The following is a 12,181-nucleotide window of genomic DNA, read 5'->3' as shown; positions in this document are numbered from 1 at the left end:
CTGAAGGTTCTCGTGCAAGCGCGTATGATTTAAAACGCATAGCGGCAATTATTGATTCCAGTGCAATCCAGACAAAATTCCCACAGTGCAGCAGATTTCAAGCGAGTAAATAACCACCACTGCCACCGACCAACGTCAAACATATAGCTACCAAAAAAAAAGCTGTTCCGCTTCCTAGCTTTTCTAACTTAAACAAAACTTCATGCTTGTCCGAGGGTCGAAGCTTCCGCTTGTACAGACATTCGTGCTACCAACTAAGCGAGTCAGGAAGGCTAACGGTTGAGAGGGGTAGACCTTTGTTTGCTAATTTGAATGTGTCGCCATGCGATGCAGTCCATTTCTAGGTTTACTTGCACTGACAAATCAACATTTTTGTCTGATTGAAGCTCCACGAGACATTAAAACATTCACAACGCTTCGAGAGAAACGTCAGTGTTTCCGGAGTACTGTAAAAAATGAAATAAACTAATCGTGTAAATATTTTGACGTAACTTCTAGTAAATGATGTACATCCCGAAGGCTGGGCGTTGGATATTAGAGATGCCTTTGCAGAGGACTTCAAATTAATTTCGGCCACGTGGGACTGGTAAAGTCCATTGTACGCATCTAATGACATGACAAAAGCAATAACAATTGAATGCGACCAAGAATATAGCAGAAAATCACCATATAACTGACCTAGTAAGATGACAATCAGAAACACACTGAAGGGCTATCGCAGTTGAAAGTTACAAGAGTATTCTTCATTTCGTGCATACATGGTGATATAGAGAAGAAAATCGTTGTGAGCTTAGTTACTAATACTTTGCTCTTGAACAACCGCCTTGAAAACACGTACTGGCGCGGAAAAGGCGCCAGCAATCAAAGAACTCCTACATACTACCGCATACGTGCCCATAAACAAAAATGCGTATACATGTAGGTTTTGTTGTTGTTGTTTGCCTCTGGTGGAATATTCGTCTGTCTATGTCTTCTTCGCGCAAGTACGTTTTCCAAGGTGTTGAACATCAATATCTGGACCAGATTTTAGTTCTCGCTATATCTATTTGCTTCAATTTAAAAACTTGACAGGTGGCATTTTCTATTTGCACCTTAATGAACAATAGGAAGTGGGAAACTTGGAATTGTCCGTACGCCATGTGACGCCGGATGGCTGTACGAACTGATTGTTCATGACTGCTGAGCGGTCAGCATGGTCACGTAACAGCCTACACGCTAACAAAGCACAAATCACTCCTGGGTGTCAATGAGTTCTTGTACATGACACCTGTTTTGATTCGACGCTGGTATCTTAACAATGCACCTAGACGCGAACCAAAAAGAGGAGTAGCATCACACTGCGCGAGAAGTAACACCACATAGCCTTCACATGCGAGGAGACTCTAGTGTTAGTGGAAAAGACACACGAGTTACTCCTTCCCACAAAGCTGGGGCACATCAACGAGACGCGCATCATGGCGTCGAGGAGCCTTTTTATCGAGGCTTAACACGAACGCTGCCGTTGTGTGGACGGGTCGAACATCGTTGTATTGCCGTCGACTTGCTTGAGGCAACCTGCCTCGTTCACCCGATGGAGTGACCCGATAAGCAACTTGCTTTTTCCTAAGACTGAGAAACTTGGTGTTTTGCTCAGCTCAACGCCTAGATTTGGTTCGCGGAATAAATAGCAAAGCAAAAAAGAGCGTAAGTAGTGTGAATGCGAGGAAGCTACAAGAATAGTGCTACTGAGGGACAAGATATCTCACATTCAAACGCGGAAACTGGGTATACGACAATGCGTCTTAAGTATTTTGCTTTGTATTTAATACAGGCGCTCTGTTCAATGAGTGGCGGTCCTTGAGGTCTATATCAGACACATTATATGCCAGTATGTTACAATTGTACCGAACTAAAGAGTTTGAAATTTTCAACGGCAGCGAAGGTACGTGAATACATCACTGAGCATATTAAAATGGGAAAGAAAGGGAAAGACAGCTTAAGCGACTCGAAGACTTTTCTGCACTTTCTATCTTAAATAAGAAAAAAAACGTGAAAAACATTGGGGACTACGCAATGGCAACAATGCATCATTTTGAATTAACTAAATAATATAAAACTGCCGCATTTGCACTTATGCACGGACCAGTTGCTTCCTCTTTCGCAAATAAATGCATTATAATAAAGGCAAAGCATACAAGAAAGATGGCCGTCAAAATATAAAAAGTGGCCGGTCATGAAATGAAATGAATGTTTTTCCTAGGTGAGCTCTATACGTTTTTTCGTATATTTTTCAAGCTATAAAATCACTCTGAGGGAGAGCCTAAGAGCGCACCATGCGCACAGAAGCTGTGTAGCCAGTGCACTTAGAACGATTGCTTGCAGGATATCCAGGAAACCACCGCTTCCAGCTCTTGGCGATGCAAACCTCGATCGCGCACCTCTTGAAGGACGCACTTCAAACAGATCACGTCCTTTCTTGCCATCGGTAGTAGCGCCAGCCTGAAATCTCAGCGGTTTTCTCAAAACAGCGCTGAATATAGAATTTGATCTGTTGAAAAGTGAAGCCGTTTTTTCTCAGGTCACAAAAATTCAAAAATAAACTATACCTCAGAGAAAAGCAAAATGCACCTTGGGCTCAGGGAAACTGCTTATCCAACATTAACTCCCTATTTGAACTAGCCATCATTGAATAAAGTACAGCTGTTGCTTCCCGTATCCGATTCCTACTCACTACCATAAGGAGGTGTATGTAAGTGGTCATAACAGGGTATAAAGGAAATAATGGGGCCTCTGGGAAGGTACTAAACACCGTTCTTGTTCAGGTAGTTGTTGCGCGGTTTGAGAAGGGACACAGCAAAGATCACTTCGGTGTCCAAGACCATGGAACTAGTTCAACTACAAAGTGCTTGCATCCAGTGAGGAACCACACGTGGTTTGCCGCGGTAACACCGCTTACGCAGTAGGAGACTGCATGTGAAATTTCGCGCTAAACGAGAGGAGCAGGTTGCGGCGCCCGTTTCATTGTGTTTTTTGAGCCTGTGCCTTGCCGTATGAACTAAGGCCCTAGCCAGTGCACTGATATAACTTTATTCCCGTGCATTGAAATTGACGGTTGAATAATCACTATGGCACACGGAATACCCTTCCCTGCTGCGAAGGAAATTAATGGGCATGTAATTCCTAAATTGTCAATCCAAATTCTTCAGCAGTTTAATTTTTAAGAAGCTGATCGCAAAAGTACCTGTGCGGGCAAAGCTGGAGCGGCGCTCCCGCCTTAAAACAAAATAGGATTCGTTCAGTCAATCCTTTTTTATGACCTTTAAACGCAGGTCCTAACACCGGAGATGTTTACAGTGAAATGAGCCGGTTGGAAATACATGATCCAGAGAAGAAGGCGACAGATGTTTTTAATTTGGTACCTAACAGAATATCTTTGACACCTCAAGAACAAAACCCAGTGGTGCACGGCCTGTTCGGCTTTCAGCCATCTACCTGGTATAAAGCTCACCGGCCACTGTCCTGTATATAACAAGCCGAAATTTGGCATGCTTCTGATTCATTGATTATTCACGCATATGCGATAGCTCGGTCCCATTATCAAACTATACCAAAGTTCACAAAATAGGGATGCCAGAAGAGTGTAGTTGTTTTTTTTATTAAAAATACAGCACTCAGAACACAAAGAAAGCGACCTCAGATTGTTATTTGAGAAGCCGTAGATTGATATATTCAGTAAACTCAGAATTAATTTCGCCATTTATAAATAAGATGAAATTTATTTTGTAGCTTCTGTTCCTAAATTTGAGACTACAAAAAGGTGGCATATAGGATTGGTCGAGACTGTCTTACTGACGCCAAGCGTGATTAAAAGCTCAAACTACAACTAATATTTGCAGTCGTGGAGGCTCGAGTAAAGGTATACAATGCTAATTTTAAAACAAAGCTTCACTCTTTCTCCAGGCTGATGATACTCAAAGAAAACATTGAACATTATATAAGCAAGGTGCACTACGCTGGCAGCATGCTGTTCAAGGTCTCTAGAGCAAGAAAAGCAGCTTCAGTATTACATTATCCCCTAACACTGACGCTCCAAGAAAGCGATGGAAGAAACGCTTCAGCGTGCTATATGCTACCATGTTTGAACACGTGACTACTATGATGTGCACAAGAAATGCGCAATTCACTAAAAGACACAACAAGAAAGTGTTGGCATGTCAGCCACAATAATCGACTTCAGAGCAGCCGCTTCTGGGCTGCTTTGACTTGGCGATCAATGGTCCCTTGTGGTATAGCAATAAAGCACTGCGTGGCGAAGTTGACAAGCCGCTCTGGGCCAGCTACAGCTCTCTTAACTATGAAGCGAACTTGACTTCATATAATGCTGGGAAGGTGAACAACGAGAGAAAAGCACCTAGACATAACGGCTATGAACATTTCATAAAGATTGCTTCGTTTGGGTGAAGCCATTTATGAGCTTCGATGCCGCCTTGAATGCCATGCAGGAACATAGCTGCTTTAGTGATAAAGATGTGTCACATCTACGTGCAGTATGTTCCTGTACAACGCATCTGCGTAGAAATAAACTCAGTTGTACCTTGAAAGATACGGGAAAAGGGTAAACATCGGTATGCAATATTTGTTTAGTGGTCACCTCCAAACACTGCGCACGAATGATAATGTCAACGGAAAGCCCTGGACTGTCTCCTGTGAACTTCGTATTTACACTTTAACAATTACTCTTCGTCAGACACAAGAAAAATTGCGAAAAAAAGACGAAGCCTGCCTTCCAAACCCATAAGAATATTCCAATCGACGGACTCAGCAGTCAGCATCTTCTGCATTAACGAGCAACAGATGTTTCCCTTCTGATATTTTCATTTTCACAAAAGGGACGTCGTGCTCGTGTTCAGCGCACTCAAATTATTTCAATTTGCTCTTAACGTGAAAAGACAGAAGTTATGACGTAGCCTGAGCTCAAGTCGACGAAAATTACTTCATAGCACATAAAGAAACGCTCTCGTAGAAAAATATTATAATCGTTACCTCATAAGCACTTCTGACTCAGGGAAAAAGAAATTTACATCTGTACAAAAGAGCACACTACTTACAAAGTGACCACTACACCGTTGGAAAATGAAACTACATTTCCGTTGACAAGAACAAACTTTTAGATGAGCGACACGCATCGGCTCAGCACTCATTGTCGCGCGCCATCACAGCTGGCTGCTTTGGCTAGCAGCATCGTCGTCATCGTCCACAGTCGCCGGCCCATTGTCGTCAACGTCCGTGCGTCCTTCTAGTCTACTTATGCGTTGCTTCATCTTGACCTGAAACGCCATGTATTCGGCCAGAAGCCTAGCAAAGCGCGTCTGCAGATTGTCCAATGCCTTCTCGAGGCGGTCGCACTTTCCTTGCAGAGATTCTTGCTCCTTTTCCGACGCCTTGATGGCCTCTTCGTCCAACAGACCATCGCGGCGCAGTATGCTGCGTCCTCTTTCTATCAGCATCTTCTTGGCTTCTGCGTATTCCTCGAGTACGAACCACAGGTCCTCCTTGGAAAGGCAAAAAAGGTCAGAGTACCCGACGCTGCGGACGTTGGCTGTCCTCCGGTTTCCGGTCTTGTTGCCGGCAATGTTCAATATACTCAGTTCTCCGAACACGCTGCCATCGCTCAATGTGGCAAATACAGTCCGCCCATCGTCCCCAACTACGCTTAGTTTTCCCCTTTTTACAATGTACATTTCCTTGCCAACGTCTCCTTTGCGGCAAATGTAGTCTCCGGGGCTAAATACTTGAAGCCTGAGCTTCAAAACAAGCTGGACCAGGAGTCCCGGCTCGCAATCTTGGAAGAGCTTCACTCTCTTTAAAGTGTCCAGGTGCACGTGAATAGCGATTTCGGCTTTCAGTTTGTCGGGAAGCATGGATGTGATCTTATCTTCATCCAAGGACTGCTTGTTGGTCCACAGATAGTCAAACCACTTAATTACCCGGTTTTCAAGCTCCTTGCTTACTTTTCTAAATTCCATGTACTGCTTTACGCTGTCCATGCGGTGCTGGAAGTCAGCCCTGGCTGCATTCATATTAGTGATCATACTACCCACATTGCCGACGATTGTGGCAAAGATGAGCACACCAACGAGGAAATCAATAACAACAAATACATACTCAGCATCCTTTTCAGGAATAGGCACTTCACCTATGGTTGTCAAGGTCAGCGTTGACCAGTAGAAACTGTATATGTACTGATGCCGCAGATTGCCGAACTCGGGCACGCTAATGTTCTTGTAGACCCAGTTGTCTGAGCCAAAGCCAATGGCATAGCTGACGGCAAAGTACAGGCACGCGTTCCAGTGTATGATGACCAAGATGAGAAAGATCAGCTTGGCGATGCGGAACGCGTAAGGAAAGTTGGTGCGAGCCTCGGTCCGGTCCGAGAACTCCTGCATGCGGTAGGCGCGAAAGAGGCGATTCAACCGCACGATCACTGTACACGGCACTCGCACATTGCACTCGACACCCAGGAAGAAGTAGGCCACGTCTGTTGGAATGAGGCTGATCAGGTCCAACTTGAAGTGCAGTGACTGAATATATCTTTTCAGAAGCTTACGTGTGTTGCGGACGAGGAGACCTTGTTCGAGGTATCCTGAAAGAAAGAAGAGTGGCTGGTTCAGACCCAGTGGCAGCCGCAGGACGGTTCATGACTGCGCCATATCACAGTGCCAGTCAGTCGTTACTTCGGTCCACATAGACAGGGCAACAAATACGGCAGTGCCGGTATTGCGCAGAACCTGGAGTGCCAACGCGACTGGTGCTCCAGGCACTTGCCATCATGCCTGCTCTGCCGCGTGGCTCTGCAAATCTTGGAATTTGAGCTGCTTGGCTTTCGCTTTAGAAAGTAAGTTATGAGCTATTAATTAAGTTTTGATAACTAATGACTGCGTTCGAAAGCAAAATACCTACACAAGAAGTTCAGGAGTAATCTCAGGAGTAGCCTCAGGAGTAGCCTCGAAAGCTGTATGTACGTCTCAGTTGACCGCCTCTATGCCAACCACACTCAGGAGCCCCTACCCGCTTTTAACGCTTTCTGTTAATGCGACGTGAGCGCACCTGTTCTGGCGTGGAAGACCATGTCGAGGAGGTAGATGCCGTCGCAGGTGTAGTCGAACACGTACCAAGCGATGGGCATGGCGTTCTGCAGCTCCCAGAACACGCTACGACCCACGATCACAAGAACGTTGTACAGGACCGCGGCACTGATCACTGACAGCCAACGGTAGTGGAAGTTTTCTGCCGGGTCCACCACAAACGAGTGTCTGTGCTTCTGGAAGAAGCTAATAGGATCAATCAATAAATAAATCGATCAATCAATCAATCAATCAATCAAATAAACAAGCATGGTGAGAATAAATTAATTGGGTGGTCAAAAAGTAAAAGGTACCTCGACTGCGAATAAGATAGCAGGCTACTGCACGCGCTCTCTTACTGAAACATAACATTGGAGCACGCAGTCAAACGTAGTGGTAGCGGTAGTTGGCGAACACGCGTCTCTCTGAGCAGCGCAAGCTGCTCACCAGAGCTCGAGAAGCAGACCAAACTATTAGAATCCTGTTTTAGGAAGGACCACTCGGGCAATTTCGGAAACCCATTAAAATTTTTATCCACCCATTCACCTCATCATGTATAGAAAGCACCCTGAACATACTGAAGTACTCCTATAAAGGCGAGTTTTTTGTTGGCCCGTTGGTTTACGATGCTGGGCAAAGTTAATTCGCTAAAGCGAGCCTACTAATTGATGATTGAGGGCAATCGAAACACCTCAATAAATAGAAATAATAAGAATAAAAAGCATGCCTATGTCTTGCACTTTTCAAAGAAGGTAAAACGACTATCATGCCGAAGAATACTGTTAAGTGTGATATTTCTGCAATCACTTGCTATAAAAAGCACGCTTACCTGCGACGTTTGCCCTAAGTACTATCAGAAACGGGATGATTAGTCGTAATTCCACTACCTGGCTCTTGCCGCTTCATTGTGCGAGCGGTCTTCATATCACCAATATTTTGATCCACACAGTGCACGGCCTACCGCTTTCAGAAAGCTAACGTGTAAATTAAGAATAGTTTAGCACATTATTACAGTACAGCGACAACGAATGTTGCACATCCTCTCTTCGTCTAAAGTTCGTAATTAGCCAGCGAAATGTGCTTAGAATTGTAATGCTCACGGCGAAGGCGACCGTCCACATTCCCTTATCTTTGTCTTCTCTCACGTGTCATCTCTCAACTGTGAACTGTTAGGACGGCCATACCTCTGTTTATTCTCCTCTCCCTTGGATGCGTCCTGAGCTTCTTCCGCCGCCTGGCCCATAGTGAACTTCTCCAGGAAGGAATCCGGTCGGTCGGGCTCCTTCGGCTTCTTGTGGCGAGCAGCCCATTTTTTGATGCCCTGCACACAACAAACCTCGCAAGTTGGTTTTACTGAAGCGAAGTGCAGAGTCCGCGACCGAGGCAAAGCAGTAACTTAACCACCTCTGTATGTGAGTGATGATTTCATTCAAAGATTGATCCGGTTGTCAAAAACATGAGCGATTTGAGATATGGAAGATATATTGGGATCCATATGTTAGACAGGAATTTAAGTGGTTTTCCTGGGTCATACTCTTCACTTAGAACCCTCTGCATTAAAAATTATGTTTTTTGCTTGCGCTTTCTGAAGCAGTAATAATAATTCCTAACCTAACGTAACGCCCTTTGGTAGGAAGAGGCACTGAAACAACACTGGTTATTTACGAATGAGCCAGAGCTCGAGACCTGAACTCATCGTGCATGCACATCCCCATGGCTCATGTTTAACTCCTCCCGTTTTTAAAATTCGACCTGGCACTGTCGGCAGCGGCGATTGTCATGCATGCAGAACAGAGCGCGCTCATGTGGACGACTGTACATCAAACATATTTTTCATTTCCTCTAGAACATCGTCTAAGCAGTACTGCCATTTATTTTAAAATAGCGATCACTTACAGGCGTCTTGATCTGAGAAAGCGAGGTCACAAGACTAAATTTAACAGCAACAAAAATGGGAGTTAGGGAATATGCTTCGCATAAAATTGCGCAAAAAAATTCCAAAGGGCGCTCTCTCACGTGTCTTCTGGTTTTGGAATCAACGTTTCCACTTTCAGTTAACACTTCCGGTAGCGTTTCTGACAATATCTGCTCCATAGTAAGCGCAGAAAACTTGGTTGACAAGCGTTTTTTGCATGATAAACAATATTCAACAGGCGCCTGAAACCCTCGCATGCGTTAGGCTTGGCATATTAGGGAAGTTTTACTAGCCTCGTACCGGCAATTCTGCTGGCCACGTTAACTCTATTGACAAATGAAAATTCAAAAATTAAGAAGCAGTCACTGGAGATTTTTTGCAACTAGACAAAAATTTTATTTCTCCCTATTTAGACACACATAACACTAAAGCTTAAGTGGTTTGGAAATAAAACAAAACAACTTGATTTAGCGTGATTGCAAGAGTAAGCTCGTTAAGAGAGCGTTTACGTCACTTCCGTCTAATATGAACTCCGCGCAATGCAGCAGGTATAATTAAGCGCCCACACATTGCTAGCTGATTTTGCTTAAGCTATGCCAATGACCCAACTTACCCTTATTCTGCCAATGTATTTTCCAAGCTTGGTCTCCGGCGGCGAGTCCTGGTCGCTGGCCATCTGCTCAATACGTACGATTTCCGAACACGTGCTGCTTCGGTTGGACGGGCTAGGAACGCCGTTTTCGAGGAGCTCCAGGTCACCAGGCTGTACAGACCACAGCCACGTCAAAAAGGGAGCAGAAAACTGGCAGTAGTTTGAAACACGTTTATCAGTAAAAACCATTAGCCAAAACAATATGTTTTTAAGCAGAGAAATAGCTAAACTTAGGAGCACTTAACCTTTGCATTTGAGGGTACGATGCGACAACGGTTTCTCCTGCCCACTCAGACACGCGCATTGTTTGCTCTCTCACACTCACAACCATTATGTGAAAGACTACACGATATGCATTTAAAGCCCTGCTTTAATCCCGCCGTACAAAAGTGTCTGCGTGGTGTAGCGGTAGTGCGTCTGACTCGCAACCCGAGGGCCCGAAGGTCAGTGGTTTCTGATGCGCCGCTGGAGTCGCTGACGCCATCTATGGGAGGGAGCCTCTTGTAATCGACTAGTCCTAATTTTTGCGCCACGCCGACGGCAACGCCGACACCATTTTTTTCTGCGACACGTGGCCTTCACGCTTTCGCGTAAAAAATAGAAAAAAAAGCGGCCTAGTAACAGTCCCTCAAGCTAAGCTCTGCCATAGGGCTCACTGTTTCAAAACCTATATGTCGTGCGGCATCGAACTTTTGACCACGAGCGACACTGAGGCATATGCAGCGATTAGGTCATTTCACACATGAGATTGTGGAATGAATTTCTGTCCGGTTATTGAGTCCATGCACAGCAAGCACCGAGAAAGAGCCATACAAATTGCCTCCGTCTCCACGGATAGAGAATGAAGTTGTGCACTCCAGGCCTGAAACAATTCCTCCGCGATTTCAACATGTGTACTGCATATAAGCTATGAGTCTAAAGCATGAGCATGGAGCACACCTGTGGCTTAGAGTGCGCTGAAATCCGTAGATTGCTCGAAAAAGAAAAATTGGTGCTCCCGAAAGAAATTGCGCTACTGTTCCATCTGGGCGTCTGACGCGCTATGTTACTCGTGCGTCATGCTGCACCTTACGAAATGAAGTGATGCGACTATGAACGCTACGATCTTAGTTAAGTTGGGTAAGTTGAACGCCTCTAACAAAGGGAACAACAATTTGTATTGAATAAAGCACGCGCTGTCAGCTTTATATAAGACAGTGAGCCTTTCTTGACGGAGTGCAGGTGATCTCCGTTTTCATTTTTTTCTCATTCGCGAAAAAACTGGTATCCTTAAATGGCTGAGTAAGGTCTGCGCCTTAAAGAGTCCTACATCTTTCTTGCTGACTCTTCTCTGGATTACAGCCCAGCCCTCATATTTCCCTCATATTTTCCTCATATTACCGACTGTAGCCACGTGCGCACCTCTTCACACAAAAGGCAGGGAAAGCACGCTCACGAGCCGCGAGTCTAAAAAAAAAAGGCAGGTAAACAAAACTTGGCATGGTGCCTCACGATTGGCTAACCATCTTTCGGACATGCTCGAGAAGTCTTCAACCCTCCAGCGTGCCTTGTATGCACTTATGCACAAGGCATTGTCTCTTTGCTGGAAGTGTGTTAGGGCACCAACCTGTTCGGAAGTGCGCGGTGCCACTTGGCCGTCGGAGGGCAGGCTCCGGTGCCGGGGCACCTGCAGCGTGGTGGGCGCGGGCACCCTGAGCTGTGGCGAGCCCAAGGTCCTGGCGGCCTGGCCCGCCGCCGTGGCTGCGGCCAGCACGGGCGCCGTGTCGGCAGCCGGCTCGTCCATCAGCGCCGCACGCACATCGTCGGCCCCCCCTTCTTCCGCTCCCTAGCGACGGTGGCCCGGCGAAGAAGCCCGGCGCTAGCAGGCGGCCGGCACACGCTGGGGAACGAGGGAAAAGGCGGCGATTAATTACCGGGAGGAGCAGAACCCTGTTCCTGGAGCCTCCTGCTGTGCCAACAAATGTGCGATCCCGCTTCCTGAGTGCGCTCATGAGGTGTCTCCTCCAACCCACAGTGTAGAGAGCCTCAATATGTGCAAAAAAAGTGGCAGCTTCTAATTCATGAGTGCGCGCAGTTGATCACGACCCTCCTGCATTACATTCTCGTTGATCAGTACGCGAACGAAGTTTTCTGTTACGACCAACTTTGCCGGTGGCTATGACGTTTTCACTGAAAACCCCTCAAAAACAAAAACGTTAAATTTAGCTCAAATGTATATTCCAGATCATTTGTTGAAACAATCGTTTCTTGTTCGTAACTTTTTTATTGTAACGATATTACTGTCACGTATGTCGATGGACCAGCAAGCGAGTTACTATACGCTATTTTTTTGTAATGCCGTTTATATTGCATAGAATTGTCTTTTTTTTTATGCTACAGAACGACACAAAGAACAACAAAAGGACAGTGGTTGTTTCAACCACGATTTATTTCAACGGAACGCACTAAATATATGCATGCTGGCGATGAATCTTTATCTTTGCACGTGGCTAAACGTTTGTGGTCGGATAA

General features: G+C 45.5%; 1 protein-coding gene across 1 annotated transcript in view; it reads right to left on the bottom strand.

Moving 5' to 3' along the window:
* Positions 1 to 3,637: 3,637 nt before the first annotated feature.
* The window catches only part of CngA (Cyclic nucleotide-gated ion channel subunit A), a 248,100-nt gene continuing 239,556 nt past the window's right edge, over positions 3,638 to 12,181 (bottom strand). Inside the window, exons 5-9 of the mRNA XM_077664378.1 lie at positions 11,277 to 11,549; positions 9,632 to 9,781; positions 8,288 to 8,424; positions 7,087 to 7,310; positions 3,638 to 6,622 (exon numbers count right to left, since the gene is read on the bottom strand). Of these exons, the coding sequence (XP_077520504.1) occupies positions 5,193 to 6,622; positions 7,087 to 7,310; positions 8,288 to 8,424; positions 9,632 to 9,781; positions 11,277 to 11,453 (2,118 nt within the window). The 5' untranslated portion in view covers positions 11,454 to 11,549 and the 3' untranslated portion in view covers positions 3,638 to 5,192. The remainder of the gene's footprint in view (positions 6,623 to 7,086; positions 7,311 to 8,287; positions 8,425 to 9,631; positions 9,782 to 11,276; positions 11,550 to 12,181) is intronic.

Source organism: Amblyomma americanum, chromosome 4 (genome assembly GCF_052857255.1).
Source record: "Amblyomma americanum isolate KBUSLIRL-KWMA chromosome 4, ASM5285725v1, whole genome shotgun sequence".
NCBI lineage: Eukaryota > Metazoa > Arthropoda > Arachnida > Ixodida > Ixodidae > Amblyomma > Amblyomma americanum.
Note: the sequence above shows the minus strand (reverse complement) of the source record. Positions and strands in the feature narration are given on the sequence as shown.